General features: G+C 34.9%; 1 protein-coding gene across 7 annotated transcripts in view; it reads left to right on the forward strand.

Annotated features, from left to right (window-relative positions):
• The window catches only part of Osbpl9 (oxysterol binding protein like 9), a 138,255-nt gene that overhangs the window by 106,424 nt on the left and 11,534 nt on the right, over positions 1–20,297 (forward strand). For 5 of the 7 annotated variants that reach the window (XM_027944917.2, XM_027944919.3, XM_071617820.1 and 2 more), the window contains 6 exons: positions 3,425–3,463; positions 6,813–6,903; positions 8,467–8,571; positions 11,471–11,630; positions 17,909–18,021; positions 18,133–18,251. In XM_027944917.2, coding sequence (XP_027800718.2) covers positions 3,425–3,463; positions 6,813–6,903; positions 8,467–8,571; positions 11,471–11,630; positions 17,909–18,021; positions 18,133–18,251 — 627 coding nt within the window. The remainder of the gene's footprint in view (positions 1–3,424; positions 3,464–6,812; positions 6,904–8,466; positions 8,572–11,470; positions 11,631–17,908; positions 18,022–18,132; positions 18,252–20,297) is intronic. The other 2 variants (XM_027944920.3, XM_027944918.3) reach the window with 1 other exon arrangement.

The following is a 20,297-nucleotide window of genomic DNA, read 5'->3' on the forward strand; positions in this document are numbered from 1 at the left end:
TCTCACAGTGTACTAGGGTTCCAATAAAACAAGATAGAGGTTTGTGGCATTTAGAAGTCAGAATAATCATTACTCTTATACTGGTTGGTAGATAACAGTCACAATGTTGAATCCAGGTGGATTCAAAAGTAGGGAACATGATGTGTGCCCTTTTTTTAATATTTTTAAATTATTTATGGACCTTTATTTTATTCATTAATTTATATGTGGTACTGAGAATTGAACCCAAAGCATCACACATGTGAGGCAGGTACTCTACCACTGAGCCACAACCCCAGCCCGATCTCTGCTTTTTTTTTTTTTAAGAATTTAACCTTTATTTATTTGTTGTTGTTGTTTATTTGTTTTTATGTGGTGCTGAGAATCGAACCCAGCCCTCATCTGTCCTAGGCTAGCACTCTACCCCTGAGCCACAACCCTAGCCTGGTCTCTGCCTTTTAATGGAGTTATTTTTGGACATTTTAAGCTACCATGTTTATAATTCTAAGAAAGCCTTTTGGAAAATCAGTCTAATATTTAGAAATTAGAAGAGGAAAACCAAAACTCAATTAAATTTTCATCTTAGCAAGACACTTTCTTTTCCATTTTTCTTTCTCTGTAAGTTTCAGTAATTTATTTTCAACTTTATTTGTATTCAGAATTACTGAAACTTTGGGTGCTTTAAATATATAGTTAACTTAGTTGTGCAAATAAAAGGGAAAATGTCAACTTGAATTATGAGAATATTAAAATGGAGATACTTTCAGGGATTTGTAAAATACATGCACCATGCCAAGGTTCCCAAGACGACCTGTGGGTTTGGAGATTGTCTAGAAGGACTCACAGCTGTGACCTACTGCAAAATCAGGAAAATGAAAAGACACAAGGAAATGTCCAGAGCAAACCAAGCAAGAGTCTTATCCCAATGGAGTCATATAGGATGTATTTAATTCCTCCAGTAACAAATCATGATTTGTTATCTACCTAGGAAAACTCATTAGACAGCCTTTGCCTAGAGATTTTATTGGAGGATTGTCACATATGCACTCTCTTGACACTTAATACCATTCCAGATTTAAAGAAGAAAATTGGGTGTTCAGCATAAACCTTAGTGTTTCCATAAACAGCATAGCTACGTTGAGCCACTCTAACTAATTATGCTGGTGGGAACTTTCCTATAACCTGAGTTACCAGATACCAGCTAAAAGGACAGCTTTGCAATCATGTTTTTCTAAGGAGCCATTCCAGGACTGCTATGATAATTCTTTTCTGCACATATACTTAAAAGAAATTATCCTAAGTCTTCAGATTGCTCTTGTTTGATGCTTTGGTGTATAGATTTCTGGGAAAAAAAATCACAAATAAATGAGATATAGGTTGGCTGTTATGTTTAAAATCAAAACCAAAGATTAGTTTCTACTCAAACTTAGAACACTGGTACTTGCCTGTAATCCCACTGACTTGGGATGCTGAAGCAGAAATGTGATCACAAGTTTGAGGACAGCCTGGGAAACGTAGTTGAGAACTTACCTCAAAAAATAAAGAGGGCTAGGATATAACTCAACAGTAGAGCACTTACCTAGCGTGCAGGGGCACTGGGGGCGAATCCCTAGTATCACAAAGAAAAACAACAATAAAAAATTTGAAAGCTTCCAGATAGGTTACGGTTAAAACCTTAAGCATTTTGTTTAAATACATTAACTGCATAATACTAAAATGTGAACTTTTTCCCCCCCGCAGTTATGTTTGCTGCTTTAGAGAATTGTTCTTTTACCAAAAAAAGGGTTGGGGGGGCGGGGGACTATGACAACCAGAAACCTGGTTTCTCTTGGCTTTATATTTTGGAATCTCTCCAAGGTATCTAATAGAAGGAATACTATTATATTTCTGTGTCTATCTGATGTCTTTATTTTTGTATTACATTTATATTATTATACCCTTAGATGAAGCAAAAGATAGAGTATTAGTTTTCCCTTTATTATTAATATTTTTTAAAAGCTTTTTTTTAGTTGTAGATGGACACAATGCCATTTATTTATTTTCATGTGATGCTGAGAATCAACCCCAGTACCTAACATGTTAAGCAAGTGCTCTGCCACTTAGCAACAACCCCAGCCCAGTTTTCCCTTTATTAATAAAAACTGAATTTTATGCAGATTGTGGTGGCATACACCTTTAATCACCACTTCTTGGGGGCTAAGGCAAGAGGATTGCAAATTTGAGGCCAGCCTGGGCAATTTAGCAACCATTTTACACAAATGGACATGAAGAAATTCAAAAAAGATAGTTTTTTTTAGGTCATAGTATTCTAAAAATATACCAATCTTAATAATCATCTTACCTTTAAACATTTTTAAGTTTTTTTTTTTTCTTCCCTACATTTCTCTCAGTACAGACTTTCTCCCCCAAGTATTCGATGGTTACTTCCTATATATATAGTACTTGTCCAGGAAGTATTTTTTCATCTCTTGAGGATGAGACAGTCCCAAAAGATTGCTCATTCCTCCTGTATGCATCCATGTTGGTCACTGGGGCGCTCAGGAGAGTGGGAAGGAAGAGGATTGAAGAGTCCAAGATATATAAGATGAATTCTTAGGTTCCTTCCACATGAGGAATGAGTGTGTGTTGGCAACTCCATCACCTTCCCACCCTTTAAGTATATCCTTGTAGTGGCAAGGCAAAATAGCTTATTTGTTAAGAGCATGAATTCTGGAATGAGACTGCTTGTATTGGAACCCTGGCTTCCTCTATTTCAGTTGTTCTCATCTGTCAGGGGGAATAATAATAATAGAACCTATATTATCGGGTTGTTGTTGGAATACATGAGTTAATATACATTAAAATGCTTGCCAGGTATTAAGTATTGGCTGCAACATCATCATAGTACAGATATAGCAATTATGGTTACTGAAACAAAAATCAGAAACAAAAACAATTACTTTTTTTTAGGAAAGTAATAGTCTAATTCTGATACCCGTAATCCGAATATGTGCAGTTGTGTCCATTTCAAGTTTTTCAGGGTATGTGATTGCCACACCTTGAAAGTACAGTGAGAGTTTGGGAATTTTAGGGATTGGAATAAATGACTATAAAGTTTAAGCTAAGAAATATTTAGGATCTTCAACCCTAAATTAGTACATCACTTTTAATTGTTAGTATAATTACGACTTCAGTTTAATAGGTTATTTTCTCAGCAAACTTAATTAAAATGTCTGTGTAGAAAATGAATTGTCATGCTATTGATGTTGATTATTTTGTAGCTAGCAATGGAGTTATGTTTGGCTAGGAATGTACAAATGGAATTTGTACATACATTGTAGTAATACATTGTAGTATTCTAACACTATTGCTTACATAGTAAAATAAGCTTTCTTAGTAGAAAAAGTACACATGGGATTACTTAAATAAAAGAATAAAGTTAATATTCTTAACATTTTTCCTAAAGGACCAGAGTAATGCGGAGAAGCACGCAGATGGAATTATAGTAAGTTTAATCTAATCTTTTGTTTCCTTTTACTTCTGCAGAGCATTATAACCAGTCATGTCAGGAGAAACCTGAATTTCTACTCATTTTTCAACGCAAATTCCTTTTTTCACTTACTCACTGCTTTTTGTTATTAACTCTTGCAATTTTCTGTGAGCTCTTTAAGTTGGCCATCTTTCAACAATCATTTGGAGAGGAAATGACAATCTTAAAATTATTTCTAAGTATTGGTTTCAATTGAATCACTTTGCATGTGTTACTTGATGGGTTAATCATGGTATGAAAACAGCTTTTATAATTAAATAAGGCATAAGCAGGAAGTAGCCTCTCTTTTTGCCCTGAAACTTTACAAATGTCAGCTTGTCTGAGATCTGGAAACATTTTGTAAATCTTCACAACCATCTCATGTTTATGAAAGGATGAGCATGTTATTTTTATATTTGGCTTAAAATGGAAAGCAGAAGTTAGATATCTGTGTTGTTTGCATATTTCTTAAGAAGGCAAAATACAAGAAATATCTTTGAAATATGAATTAAATACAGTGTAATTTCTGTTTCTGTGTTCAAAGTGTGAGCCCTAGTGATATAATACAATTACATGAAATAAATACAATATAATGTTATATATCTCTTCCTGAGATATCATTGAAGATTGTTAGCCTCATGGGAAAGGACTGTATGTATTCGTTGTCCAGTAACTCCTGGTCCCCAAAACTACTCCTAAGGAAGCTTGTGTTGGCAGTTATTTTCATGTCCTTTCCCTCTAAGCCAAAGTTAATTGTGTTAAAAAATGGACAGGATTTTATAAAGCATACCAAAAATGTTTGATTACTTGCAGTTATGAGCATTTGGCAAGTTTATACTCAGAGGAAATTTAAGCTTGTAAAAAGCAAACATATTTGATTCATTTGCCCAAGAACTGAAGCATTTTGAGTTTTTATTTTGAAGAAAAGAACTGTTCATGATGTCTTAGATCCACATTGCTTGGACTTACATTACAGCCCTACTGCTTACTACCTGAGATCTTTAAGCAAGTTACTTAACCTTTCTGATTCTTATTTTCCTTATTGATAAAGAAAGCTGAAAGGTTCTGCCTTCAAATGTTATAAGGTACAGAATGATCACATAGTATTCAATAAATGTTAGCTGTGTGTACTTATATGTATATATAGTTCATTATATTATTTTGCATGAGTTTCATTAATGTCCTAGCAAATTAGGGCCTGAAGATTATTTGTTTGAACTTCTGAAACTCTGCACATTTTTCAAAGCAGTATATAGAATATAATTTTACATACTTTAACCTGAAGTTGATTGACCAAGAACCATAGATAAATGTAGAATAGTTACTGTTTTCTGTCAAAGACAATAAGATTGAATACTTTTAATATACATACTGTCAAAAAGACAAAACTATATATATAACTAACAAACGTAGTTATAGATCTTATTAGCTTTTATTTGTGATTCATGGATTGTAGAACCTCCATCCTATTTTTTAATTCTATTTTTAGAATGAGATCTACTGGGCAGTACCAGAACAATGGATTTTGTAGGTTAGGAACAAGGAAACTGAAAAGTAGAAAACCTGATTGGTTAGCATCAGGTTATTTTTTTTGTAACCTGGGTTAAAGCAGAGAGGACTTCATTATTACACTGAATCAGATAGATGGGAATCTCCTATGTTCTGGAAAAACTGATCTCCTTTGAATTTCAGTTTGATTATGCAGCATTTAGCATGAGTGACTCCATTTGGTTTGGTCTCATCTGTTGGGGCTAAATATAGGAGCTTAGTTCAAAACAGTAATTGCCATAATTTTCATTTAACAATATAAAGAAGTTTAAAAAGGTATTTTCTTGGGTTGACAAGCCTAATATTAGAACATTTCATTTGGAAAGATTATATCCAAAAGACAAAATTCTGGTACCTGATTACTTTGATTCCAAAGTTACTTTATTTATTATTAGTCCCTTCAATGAGAGGGTTAAGGAGGTGATATATTCTCATTCCTTTGGATTAGAGCATTAGTGGTGGGATTTGCCCTTATGAAACACTTGGAGTCCTTTAGAGAAAAGCACTTTGTAACAAGGAATTTAAAAACGAGTAGCTCCAAGACTTGTTAAGATGCTTGTATAATGACTTGATCCAGATCTGAAAAAAGAATCGTAAAGTAATAATAGGAAGCCCATAAAGACCATGTAATCCATTTTTTCTTTATTTTATAGGCTGGATTAACTGAGACCCACAGATAAGATGCTTGAGGGGTCTAAGGAATTAAAATCCCAAGGCTCTGTTTTTATCCTTTTCTCAGTGCTTCAGAACATTCCCTACTTTTCTAAGTTTTTGATTAATAATGATTACTTTCAGGGTATTTTTCCTAAATGTCTTTTATTTCTCAGAATATCTATGATAAGAGGACTGTTGTAGTGACAAAAATCATAATTCTTGTGTGGTTTAAGAGATCCTACTTAATGATTTTAAAATGTTTGTAGATAGGGGTTTTCTTGATTTTTTAAAAAAAATTATTCAGACACTAATTGAAAACACTACAAAAACTTAATATTGTTAGTTGATTTTTAAAGTTTTTACAGTTACTTTTTTGGGATTAGTCATTAGCCACGACCTGGATTTAAAATTCATCCAGACCTTCTTCCCCATTATTAAAAAAAAAAAAAATCAGTAAGTGGCTCGTAGAGTCTTGTTTTTAAAATGTCATTGGGCTGTCAGAGTAATTTTTCTTGGAATCACAGAAACCTGGACTCCTCCCCGCTAAAATTATGCCTTCTATTTGTTTGTTTCCTTTTCTGTATTCTCAAAAATTAAGCCTTCTTCCTATACTTAGTAGAAGGTACATCTTTGCCTTGAGTGACCATAAAACTGGACACCAACATTGTGTGACAGAGTGGTGGATAGCAGTGGTCTAGGATGGAAAGATGAGATCTTCTTAGTGTAGATCCATTAGCGTAATGATAGGTATAAATTTTATTAACACCAAAGAAATATTTATGATGAATTGTTTTTGAAGCACTGAATTGAGAGGTTATTGTTTTTGCTTCTTCAAATCTTCTTCACACCATTTTATAACTCCTAAATTTTTCCAGTTAGCTTTACTATCTTATTTGGACAGTGATTGATTCATTTTCTTTTCTTACTGTGCTTTGTTAGAAGAAACTCTTACATGTCTGTGTAGAAAAGGTGTTTCATTTTCTCTTTGCATTTTGACTCTCCTTATCTATATAGCTGCCTTCAGGATTTTGCTGTCAGGAATGGGGCATTTTACTCACATGGGAGGGTTAGCACAAGAAGAACAGTTAATTAAAAATAACTACATTGTGTTTCTTTATCTCAGAGTACTATTAATCCTGTAGATGCAATATATCAACCCAGTCCCTTGGAACCTGTAATCAGCACAATGCCTTCCCAGACTGTCTTACCTCCAGGTATAGTATTTGGAAAAATGTTTCACAGATTCATTGATGAGAAAAAATTTACCTTATATGGTCATTATAGTAATCTTAGTATTTTCTGTGTGTGTGTGTTTTTTTTTAAGTAAATAAAATGATCATCAAAAATAATACAGCTGAGGGGCTGAGGTTATGGCTCAGCGGTAGAGCGCTCGCCTTGCATGTTTGAGGCCCCAGGTTCGATCCTCAGCACCACATAAAAATAAATTTTAAAAAATAAGTGTATTGTGTCCAACTACAACTAAAATAGAAATATTAAAAAAAACAGCTGAAAGTAGTAAAAGAAATTAATAGTATTTTGATATGGAAACTTTTGAAGTATGATGAAAGGGGCTTTAGTGTTCAGAGATGGAAGGCAACGTGGACTTGGATTTGCTAGTAGGACAGAAATATTTATTTATTTATTTTTGTACTGGAGATTGAACCCAGGGGTGCTTCATTTACCATTGAGTTACATCCCCAAACTTTTTTTTTTTTGAGGTACAGACTCACTAAGTTGCTTAGGGCCTGACTAAGTTGCTGAGGCTGGCCTTGAACATGTGGTTCTTCTACCTCAGCCTCCCAAGTTGCTGAGATTGCGGCTGTGCGCCACTGTGTCTGGCTGGTAGAACAGAATTTTTTGACCCAGCATTCATGACTATCAAAGAGAACTTAGCATACCTTAATCTATTTAAGGGTAATCCAGGAATATTCAATTTGGAGGTATTCTTTTTTTTAATTTTTAATTTTTTTAAACATTTATTTTTTAGTTGTAGGTGGACACAAAACCTTTATTTTATTTTTATGTGGTGCTGAGGATCGAACCTAGTGCCTCACACATGCTAGGCAAGCGCTCTTCCTCTGAGCCCCAGTCCTGGCCCCCTGTAGGTATACTTTATAATTTTGAACAATACAAAGTTTTACTTAAGATACTGAGAATGGGAAGAATAAAATTTGTGATGCCTCCTGATCAGATGTAATTTTAAGTATGGAGCAATAAATACTTTTTTAAAAAAACAGACAAAAGAGGGCCAAGGGCCAACACCCCGCTGTCCTGATTCCCTTTGTTTTTCTGTTGCATCCATCATATCTGTGTTCTTGTTGATGATGACATAGTGAAGCCAGAAATTGCATTATAAAAGGGAAAGTTCTTTTTTAAAAAATACTTAAAAGCATGTGAAATCCTTTTATGAATTTTTTGCTCCTTAAGAGAATGAGCTTAATATTACTTTGAGTACTAAAGAGGAGATACTGTGCCCTGTTTCACATTTTATGTGGTTTGGGACTTACAACACATTATCAACAGAAGCATGTATTGGTTCTACAAAATAGTTATACAGAGCATTTGCCTATCATGGCTGGTATCTTGATATCTTGCCTGCATATTATCATTGAGTTTAAGAGGCTAATAGGTCAGAAAGAAGGAGTAGCATGAAACCTAATAAAATACTATTTTAGAAATTTCTGAACTTTGTGATCTTGAATCCCAAACAATTGCAGTCAACAACAGTGTGTGTGTTTGGCTGTTTTCTCTAACTTATTTCACATATTCAAATCTAGAACCAGCTCAGTTGTGTAAGTCAGAGCAGCGTCCGTCTTCCTTACCCGTTGGACCTGTATTAGCTACCTTGGGACATCATCAGACTCCAACACCAAATAGTACAGGTACAGATTTGTGTAACCTTTTTTCCTACAACTCTCCATTAACATTTAAGATTTGTGTATGACTCCTAATGAGTAAAAGTTGAAGGAATATGATGTATATTTCTATTGGAAATAGTTTTATCATTATAGTACATACATGAAATAGTTAACTTTGTTATTGAATCAGAAGCTTTAATAAGTAATTATAGTTTAAATAAAATATTGCAGGGTTTTGTGTAGCTTAATAATTATTTGGGATTCATATTGAATTTTTGGGGAAATTTACTCAAGTTAGACTTTTGTGTACTTTCTTACTGTAAAGAGATCAGACAAGGGGCTTGGGTTGTGGCTCAGTGGTAGAGTACTCGCCTAGCATGTGTGAAACCTCGGGTTCGATCCTCAGCATCACATATAAATAAATTAAGATATTGTGTCCAACTAAAAAATAAACATTTAAAAAAAATGAGACACATGGAATAAATGCTTTTTAAAAAAAGAGAGATCGGACAATATAGAAGTATACAGAAAAGTTGAAAGTCCTCATTAGCACCCTCCCCCGATTTACATACATGTTTGTACAAATGCATAAGTGTAATTTTATTTAGTTGTTTTCATGTTCATATAATTAGGTCTACAACATTCTTTTTATAGCTGCCTGGGTAGGTGTTACCTCTTTTTCCATTAATGCACATTTAAGTAGTTTCCAGTATTTTCCTGTTATAGCAGTATTTTTCAGTGATATTTTTGTACGGTACCTTTGGCACATAAACATTTATTAGTCTTTCACATTTTTTGCCACTTCATTTTAATTTACATCTGCTTAATTTGTTTGGAATTATGGGCTTTATTTTTTTCTCCAATTTACAGGTATACTATTCATGTTAGATATTAGATTTTTTTTTTAAAACATTAAATTTATGTTATACTACCTATAGAACCAAATTCAAGGAAGCACTGAGTGCTTTGGACCCTGTTAAGTCAGAAAGCCAAGGGCAGAACCACTCTTGAGAAATGGGAGATCAGCCCCACTTCTTCCTCCGCAGATTTCTTTCTGGGTAGGACTTTTCTTATGTAATAATAATAAATTCCCATGTGATTTAGCCTATTTCAAATCTTGAATTTGTGAATGCACTGATCCTGTTGTGTTGGTCTTTAATATTTAACCGTGTGGGCAATCTCTTCTGAATTTTGAAAGAAAAAAGGTCAACAATAGCCCTCTTAGAAGCTCTTGGGAAAATGCAAATAAAGAATTTGAGTATAAAGAAGTTGAAATGTTTTGGCTGACTTCTGTATTTTGTGAACTGAGTCACAATTCATTCATATTGACAGTAGTACCAGTGATTTTTTTTAAGGTTGGATTGTGAAGCAGACAAAATTTATCTGTTGAAAAATAGATAAAACTATTTACTAATCTTGAAAACAGGAGGAGCTTTTCCTTAGATTAATTTTAGTGTGATTATCTTTTCAGAAGTATTTCAGAAAGAGATTATTTCAAGAATCTTACTATTGTGATTTTTTGTCTTGTTTGAGCTTTCATCCTTATTTCTACTTTCTCCACCCTCCTTTCCTTTCCTTTTTTCACTAATGTGAAAAAAAAAAACTAAGAAATCATTTTGTTTGCTCTCATAAAGGTGCTCCCAGTTATTTGGTTTGTAGTTCCCAAACTCATTTTCTTCTGAGACCCATTTTCAGTGGTGTGATTACCTGGAGTACTTGCATGTTACTTAATTATTTATAATTCCTAGTCTAACTTCTCCTATTCCAATAAGAGAAAGTGTCTTTCTTATCTTATTTCTGCTGTTGGAGAAAAAAAGAGAATTTAAAGTTATTTGCCTAGGTAAGTTACCTTTTGAATTTCCACAATTACTATTTTAAAAGTATTTTTGTGAACATGGCAACCAAGTGTGACAGACTGATTTGCTTTTTCTTAACTATTGAACCAAAGACACAGGAATGGATTAAAAATCTGCGGGTAGCGTTAGATTCATTTTCATTGCTGTTACCTTCCATTTCTTCCAGATCTGTAACCTTGGCTTTTGATTGCCATCAGTGATTTACTTAACATTAGCCTCTAGCAGGTATCTGCATAAATTGGCGTGAATTATGTGACAGACTTAGATACATAGCAAATTAAGTTGATCTCAATTCTTTCTTTAATATATATTTTGGCTTTATTGCTCCACTTATGCCAGCTGATCATTTCAGATTTGATAGTAGTCGTCTTTATCTGGCCTTCCATATCTTTGGTTAGACTCTTTAGGAATAGGAAGACATTTTTCCTAGCCTTTTCCTCTTCTGCATTCTTTCCCATGCTAGCCCTCTGTTTTTATTTCTGTCCCTGAGCCCCAGGCATCTGATTTATGCTTAGGTGGAAAAGAAATGAGGAGCATGTGTAGTGTGTGCTCAGAACTTTGTGTAGAGGTTTAGAATTTTTCATGTGACTTCTATGAAAAAGGAATAATGTGAATGTAATATCCTGAACAGTATTCTAACATTTGTGAAAGTGTTGCTATTTTTTCTGTATGTTTTCTATATGGTATATTTTTCACTGGGTCTTAGTATCTGGCCTCTAGTATAAAATAAGAGTTTTGGCTTCCCATTGGTACTGGTGTCTGTTTCAAGACTTCAGTATCACAATTCACATAATCAAAAGCACTGCCTTCCTAATATTAAAGAGAAATTCACCTTAAATTATAGTTTGGGGATATAGAATCTTTTTCATTTATTTAAAAGGCTATTTCCCCTTTCTGTAACATGATAGGCCTTTTCCTTGTTTACTTTAAATGTTGATTTTCTTTACAAATAGTGTGGAGACTTCTACTAACTTAACCAAACTCTTGATCTTAAAAAGGTCTGCTTTGCCCCATCTCCCTAATTACCAACATTTTTCCCCCTAATTTAAACCTTTTTAACTTTCTAGGCAGTGGGCATTCACCACCTAGTAGCAGTCTAACTTCTCCAAGTCATGTCAACTTGTCTCCAAATACAGTCCCAGAGTTTTCTTACTCTAGCAGTGAAGATGAATTCTATGATGCTGATGAATTCCATCAGAGTGGCTCATCCCCAAAGCGCTTAATAGAGTAAGTACATGAATAAAATGTGTATTTAAAAGACTCCTGGTTTTTAAAGATATAATTTGATTTTGAGACTGATGATAATGAGAGACTTGCTTTATAAAGTCTGCTAAAAGAACAACCTACTTTTCATTGGCTTATTGAGCAAAGTGAGTTCTAAGGGAGTTTTGCTTTTACTGCAGATTTAATCCAAATATAATTAGTAGCATCATTGTGGCAATGTTCCAAAAATGTAAGTTCAACTCTGGAAATTTCTATAGCACCAACATTAGGAATGGAGCTAATCTGATTGTGCAAACTATGAAGTATTATACAAGTAAGAGCAACTTAGAGTCTGTTGGGGGAACAGATAGACATGTATAATCCACAGAAGATACAAGGTATGGTGTTTTAGTCTGCTTTAAGCTGGGTAACTATAAACTGGGTAGTTTATAAACAACAGAAACATTTCTCACATTCTGGATGCTGGGAATTCCAAGATCAAGTTGCTCACCGCCTTGGGTGTCTGGTGGAGGGCTTGCTTTCTGGTTCATGGATGGCACCTTTGAATGGTTTGTTCTCACATGATGGAAGAGGTAAGATGGCTCTCTAGGACCTCTCTAAGACTAATCCTATTCATAAGAGTACCACCTCACAATCTAACTACTACCCAAAAGCTGTACCTCATACTATCACATTGGTCATTGAGCTTCAACATATGAATCTGGGGAGGACACAGACATTAAGACATGCAGTAAGAATAAGCACAAGCACAGAAAGCCATGGGACATTTTGAAGTCTTGAGAAGTCAGGGAAGGATTCCCAGAGGGAAGATTTGGCGGGGGTTGGGGATGGGGGGGTGGTAATGATCCAAAGGTGAGATGTGGGTGAGTAGAGAGAAGGGAAATGGGGCTAAGGGGAGGGGTAAATGGAAATGTTTGCTTGCAGAATCAACCCTATTAGAAAGGCCTAGAGGCAAGGGGAGCTTGATTTCTTTGAGGAGTTGTTAAGTATTTTGGTGTGACTGAAGTATAAGGTATGGTAAGTGGTTAAAAAGAAAAGCACAGAGCAGGGAAAGATGTGAAAGTTGACAAGGACCTGGGCATAAAAGTCTTTAGCCTTTTATGAATTTTGAACATTTTTACCATGAGTGATGGCCGTTACTGGTCAGATCTGCATTTTAGAAATAGATTCACCTAAATTATGTAAAATTAAATGTGGGTGGGTGGGGGGCACTGGATTACAGATAGAAAGACCAGCCAAAACCTGATAGTAATAATATTGGGAATGGAGGGAAAGGTTCTAGAGATAGTAAACAGGCAGATTTTAGCTGATCATGATGATATATTTTTCTTAGAAAATATTTTACATCATTGAGTAAAAGCTAGGTATGTACCATTTTGTACAGTGAAAGTTTGAACTGCCATCCATTTACACGTAGCTAATAAGCGAAATACTTGTCAGCTCCAATAGTATACAAGTTTCTATTGTTAAGACTTTGGATTCTGAAGTCTTAAAAAAAATGGCTTCTAAATCTGTTTTATTTCAAAGGTGTGTGACCTTGGTCAAGTTATTTAATCTATGTAATCCTTTTCCTTATTAATTTCAACTTCAAGGGATCACTGTGAATATGTAAATGAGAATAATATAAGTCAAGTGCTAAATTAGTGTCTGGCACATAATAATAGCTGTTATTTTATTTCTTTTTTGTATTGGGGATTGAACCCATGGGTGACTTACCACTAAGCTAGTCCCTAGCCTTTTTTATTTTTTATTTTGAGACAGGGTTATCACTAAGCTGCTGAGGCTGGCCTTGAATTTGTGATTCTCCTGCCTCAGTCCCCTGAGTCACTGGAATTACAGGCATGTGCCACTATGCCCAGCTAATAATAGCTGTTATTTTAAAAAGTGAATTAATCTTTTATATATTCTGCTTGTATTTATCATAGATGTATTTGGCTTAGTTTTTCCTGGCATATTTTTTTTTAGCTTTACTGCTTTCATGGGGATTGGTACTATTGTTATGACTTGGGTTTGCTTTCTAAGACAGTACAAATTTGGAAATTATTATATGTGAATTTATAAGCAAAGTATGATGAGGTAGTCCCTAGATATTGGATGTTGGTTTCTTTTAATAAGAAATTTTGTGTAGGGCCCTGGGGTTCTCTTAAATATTGAGAAATCTGGTATTTATCTATAGTTGCATCATAATGGCTCAAAATCTCAGCTGTTATAAGAAAAATGATTACCGATTATTTTGGCTCATAAAGTTTTTTTGACAGTGGATACAATTCAACCTTTGTGGGGAAAAGTGAAATATGTGATCTCATTAAAACAGGGTAGTCAGGGTTCAGAGTTTTGAGCCCACAGTTCAAAGGAAGCTGAGCAGTAGGACTTCATTTAGCATGGACTGACTGACTGACTGACCGATCAACTGACTTATTTCCTATCTCCCTTGCTACCTCTATCCATATTTTTTGGTTTGAAATGGGGTCTTGCTGTGTTCCCATACTGGCCTTAAATTCTTGGGCTCAAGCAGTCTACCCACCTCAGCGTCCCAAGGAACTGTGACTATAGGCACACCATCTTGGTATCTTGTCTTTTTATTATTATTATTATTATTTTTCTTCCTGGTACTGGAGATTGAACCCAGGGGCACTCTACTAAACTACATCCCTAATCCCCCTTTTGTTTTATTTTGACACATGTTCGCTAAGTTGCCAAGGCTGGCCTCTAATTTCTGATCCTCCTGCCTCAGCTTCCTAAATCATTGGGATTACAGGTGTGCACCACTGGTTCTCTTCTGGATGGTCTGTTAGGAAATAAACTATTGAGATTGGCAAACTTCTAATTGCCAATGAAATTTCCCTTTAATTTTTTTCTAAAATTTTATGATTATGGGGCTAAAAGAAAATAAGCATTTATAAGAAAATTCCAGTTAAAAGGTTGATATCTGAGTTTCCATCATTGGGGTTTTTTGGTTTTTGTTTTTTAGTTTTTGGCGGGAAGGGTCCCAGGGATTGAATTCAGGGGCATTCATCCACTGAGCCACATCCCCAGCCCTATTTTGTAGTTTATTTAGAGACAGGGTCTTACTGAGTTGCTTAGCACCTCACTTTTTCTGAGGCTGGCTTTGAATTCATGATCCTCCTGCCTCAGCCTCCTAAGCCACTGGAATTACAGGCCTGTGCCACCTTGCCTGGCTTCATCATTGTCCAAAAGAACTAAAGATAGTCTCTTATGCCAGACATTAGCTATTTTTCTAAATAAAACACAACTGAAAATGTCTTGCTAGTAAATGGACTTACCCATTCTCTTAAAGCATATAATTATGTACAGTAAAGTATTTACTGTAATAAGCATGTCTGCAAGTTCATCTGCATACTGGTGGGCTGCTCCCACTCCTCTTTCTTTTAAGCTTTGTGCTTTCTGTGTGCCCTGCCCCTCAAATACACAGTTATGTACTTCCTATTTGAAAGGGTTCAGAGTCAATTTCTGTATGCATCTAATCCTTTCCGAGTTCCCTTCCCCACTAAATTTCACATAACTCTTAGATACCACAGTGTTTTGTTCACTTGTTTGCCTTTTGTTTTAAAAGAGGTTTTAAATCCCTTTAAATTTAGTGTGCTGGCTCGAGCTCCACACTGTCTTGTAACCTCACCCTACTCAAATATGGAATTTATATTCTTTGCCTGGCCTCTGTAGGCTTTGAGCTGTGATACCTGCTTACCATCAGCTGCTCCTACTAGTTTTCTTGCTCTCATACCATTTTTCCCCCTTTCTCTGAAGGAAGAGAGCTTATTAGCTTACGTCCTTTCATTGGCTAAAAATGTTTAGTGATGATAGCTTTCCTTCTCAACAGTGTTACTGAGCAGTGTGGTTTACACATTTATAAGTTAGATGAAAAGTACATGTTGAAAAGAACTTCTGCTTTGGAGTCAGATGGGTGTTTGAAATGGCTCCACTGGTTTCCAGCTATATGACCCCAGACCCATGATTGACCCTGTGAGCATCTGTGTGTCTGAGAATAATAATGCTTTCCTTACAGGGTTGTTTTAGAGCATTTGGCACATTATAGGTACTCAGTAAATTGTTATTATAATTAAGTTCAGAACTTTAATATTTTTGTACTTCATGATCCTACATTTCATTCTTGACAAGTGAGCCCATTGCAGATATACTGTCCTGTACTCATCTGTGTTATTGTCTGATTAACTATATTCTTTAAATATTGCTCTAAATGAGGCAAACTGTAGAATGGTTGAGGATTTGTCCCTTTTCCGTTTTCATATGGACTGGCTGAGGATTTGTACCTTTTCCATTTTGTTTTGTTACTTGGGATTGAACCCAGGAGTACTTCACCACTGAGCCACATCCCCAGTCTTTTTATTTTTTGAGACAGAGTCTTGCTAAGTTATTGATGGTCTCACTGAATTGCTGAGGCTTGGCCTCAAACTTGTGGTCTTCCTGCTTCAACCTCCTGAGTTGCTGGGCTTACTGACGTGTGCTACTGCATCCAGCTTAGATCTGGTTCCTAACCATGGGTAAAGAGAAAAAGCATAGCATAAATACATTTGACCTTTGGCATTTCTTCTAAAATATGATGTATGTTTTATGGAATTTCAAGTTAGGTCAGTTGATTTAAAAGATTTGACTATTTTGATGATTATAAAAAAAACTCACAAAAACTTTGAAGATTACTAAATGATAATTTGACTTCTTGGGTCTTTTACTTGAGTTTTCAATTGCCTCTCAAAACTGGTGAGATAAACATTAGTTATGTACTTTGTAATGTATATTACTAAATTATCCAAGAAGCAATATTCAGTTCTTGAAGAATAGATCAAAAACCAGGTAACCAGGGCAAACAATGTTTAATAAGAATACGTAGTGTAGTCTTAATAGATGGTTATTTTAGTGTCTAATATAGGGATTTTTAGGGCATTCAGGCTTATTTTTTATAAAACTGTAATGGTGGGTACATATCGTCATATATTTGTCGCTGATGATAACACATAGAATGCATAACACCCCACTCACATAACACCAAGAGTGAACCCTAATGTAAATCATAGACTTTGAGTTATGATGTAGAATTATCACTTGTAACGAGGGTACAAGTTGTAACAAGTGCGGGATGTTTGTGGAGGAGGCTGAGCATACACTTAAGGACAGGGAGTATAAGGTAACTCTGTACTTTCTGCTTAGTTTTGCTGTGAATCTCAAAGTGCTTTATAAAATAAAGTTATTAATTTAAAGAAAAGATAAACAAGGGTAAACTTATATATAAATTAGAATATATAATGTTTTATACTTAAGATTTGTAATAAGACCATGATTATTATAGAGAACCATTTTATAAGCACCTGAAATGTGAGAAATTGGTTTTCTGATTTTACACTGAATAAGTAAACTACAGTCAGGCATGGTGGCTCATGCATGTAATCCTAGCAACTTGGGAGGCTAAAGCAAGTTCAAGACCAGCCTCAGCAACTTAGTGAGAACCTGTCTCAAAATAAAAATAAAAAAAAAAAATTAAAAAGGGGGGCAGGTCTGGGGATGTGGCTCAGTGGTTAAGCGCCCCCTGGGTTCAGTCCCCAGTTTAAAAAAAATAAATAGTTAACTGTGCTTTTCTGATTATTCTTCAATTTATGTACAAATACTTCCCTGAGTAAATTGTGAACACAGGTATAATAATCTAATACAGGTAGCTTTCTTTAGACCTGTTGACTAGCTCATAAAGCCAGTTATCATAAATTTACTTGAAAAAAATGATTTTTTATTTTTTTAATTTCAAATTTTTTTTAATGACTGGAAAAGGTGTTAATACCATTGTGGCTTTTATCAGAGGATCTCAAAAATATGGATAAGACATCTTTCTGAGGCTTAATATAAGACTGTTGACTTTCGAAGTTCTGGGAATTGTTGCTAAGTGTTGTGACACATCTGCATTTATACAACGCAACAAAATCAGAAACGAACTCTAGTTTCAAACTTGAATGCAGAGGCAAAAATCTTACTAATTTTTGATTCCTTGTCATAAAACGTGACTTGGTTGAATACACCATGCAAAAAGAACAAAACAAGAGACCTTGTCATCAGGCCTCACAGTTCACAGTCTTGGTGACAGGGAGAGAGACGGAATTGCGTGTGTGTGTGTATAACCTGAGAACTGTAAGAATTGTTTGTCATCCATCTGTGTATTTTAGTTTTAAGTAACTTTATAAGTTAACATCTTGCTATGACTTCAAATTGCTTTCTTTAGCTTAAGAAGGTGATTATTATTATTATTATTATTTTCTTAGTTCTTCTGGTTCTGCCTCAGTCTTGACACACAGCAGTTCGGGAAATAGCCTAAAACGCCCAGATACCACGGAATCACTGAATTCTTCCATGTCCAACGGTACAAGTGATGCTGGTAAAGGACTTTTGAAAACAACATTTTTAATCTTAGAAACATTTGTAATACTGGTAGCAGCATAATTTGGCCCAATTTAATACTAATCTAAGAGGATCTGTTTTGTTTTAGACCTTTTTGATTCACATGACGATAGAGACGATGACGGAGAGGCAGGGTCAGTGGAGGAGCACAAGAGTGTTATCATGCACCTCTTGTCACAGGTTAGGCTCGGAATGGATCTTACTAAGGTAAGAGCTAAATTTGGGATTTGGTTTAAGACTTAATTTGTATGTGTGATTCCCAGGGATTGGGTGGTTATAATACTTAGAAAAATGATAAAATTTATATGTAAAATGATATACTTGTGTCATGTGATTTAACATACAGACAAGTAATCTGAAAATTTTGTAAATGGTTGATATAAGTTCACTTATGATTTCCTGGAGAATATGAGTTATGGAGATTAAGATTTGAATTTTATTTTATTTAAATGAGAAATAATAATGGGGACTTGGTTAGAAAGCAAAACCTCAATTGCGGTGATGTGTGCATAGAATCACAGTGAACAGAGTTCCAGTCTTCGGGTGGAAGGATCTGTGTTTACCTCCTACCTCTGGTAATGCCAAACCATCTGACCTTGAGCAAATCCCTTCCTCCAGATCTCCTGCAAAGTGAACATACAGTGGCCTCCTTCTCAATGTTATTGTAAAGATTAGAAGATGCATGTTGAGCCATATAGTGGCTATATTCTGGATTTGAATTTGAATTTAAAGCTGGAGCTTTAAACAGTGATTTAGGAGACTTAAGTATATCTTTGTGTATATCTGCCACTGTGCTAAGCATGTTTAACTCCATTTTATAAATGAGGAAACTAAACCCAGGTTGGAAAAAAATTTTTTTTTTTTAGTTGTAGATGGATAACAATACCTTTATTTATTTTTATTTATATTTCTTTTTATGTGATGTCTAGGATTGAACTCAGTGCCTCACGCATTCTAGGCAAGCACTCTACCACTTAGCTACAACCCATCCCTCAGGTTAAAATTTGGCTGAGTCATATTAAGGTGGCAGAACACTGATTCTAACCTGGCTTATGATTTTAAAATGTGTCATCTTTCCATTGTTGCCCTTGAAGTGAGGGTTTGAGCTGTGTAGCTTTCATTTCATATTGGTTGAATTATTGTATCTATCTTTAGAATTTTAGAAAATTTATTATTTTCACTTTATTTATGACAAAATGAACTCTAGTACTTTGTCACTGGTGAACTTAATCTTGATTTTGAATTTAGAGAGCTATTATGAAAAATGCTAATCCAGTAATACCTTTTAATAATTTATAGTCATGAGTCATTTAACCATAGGGACATGGTCAGAGAAATCTGTCATTAGGCAATTTTGTCATTGTGTGAACATTGCCTACACAAACCTAAATGGTATAGCCTGCTACACTCCTAGGCTATATTATAATTTTATGGGATCATTGACCTATATGAGATCCATTTTGACCAGTTATGTGGCACATAATTTTATCTATCATTGAATCTTTTATTTAGAAATATTTCACAAAACTAGAAAAAGTAGACTACAATTCATTCTGAAAATTAAGAGACCCAGAATAGCCAAAGCAATCCTGAGCAAAAAGAATGATGCTGAAGGCATCATAGTACCAAACCAGAAATTATACTACAGAGAAAAACAGATTGGCACTGGCACCAAAATAGACATGAAGGCTAATGGAATATAATGGATGACACAAGACAAGCCCACATAAATACAGTTACCTGATACTAAAACATACGTTGCCAAAAACATGTTGGAGTAAAGATAGTCTTTTTAACAAATGGTGCTAAGAAAACTAGATTTACATATGTAGAAGAATGAAGCTCTCAACCTGCAGGGAAGTCAACTCAAAGTGGATTAAAGTCCTAGAATTAGAAACTCTTATTCTAAGAGGTAGGCCCATCACTCCCAACATATTGGTATAGGAACCAACTTTCTTAACAATCCCCCTAGAGAGCAAGAAATAAAACTAAAAGTCAGTAAGTGGGATGCCATCAAACTAAAAAAGCTTCTGTATAGCAAAGAAAACGAGCATGAAAAGAGCCTACAGAATGAGAGATCTTTGCTACCTGCTCCTCAGGATATTAATACCCAGAATATATAAAGAACACAAAAAATCCATAAATGGGCAAAAAGAACTACACAGACACTTCTCAAAAGAAGAAATACAAGTGGCCAACAAATACATGAAAAAATATCCAACGTCTCTAGCAATTAGGGAAATGCAAATCATA

This window comes from Marmota flaviventris, chromosome 10 (genome assembly GCF_047511675.1).
Source record: "Marmota flaviventris isolate mMarFla1 chromosome 10, mMarFla1.hap1, whole genome shotgun sequence".
Lineage (NCBI taxonomy): Eukaryota > Metazoa > Chordata > Mammalia > Rodentia > Sciuridae > Marmota > Marmota flaviventris.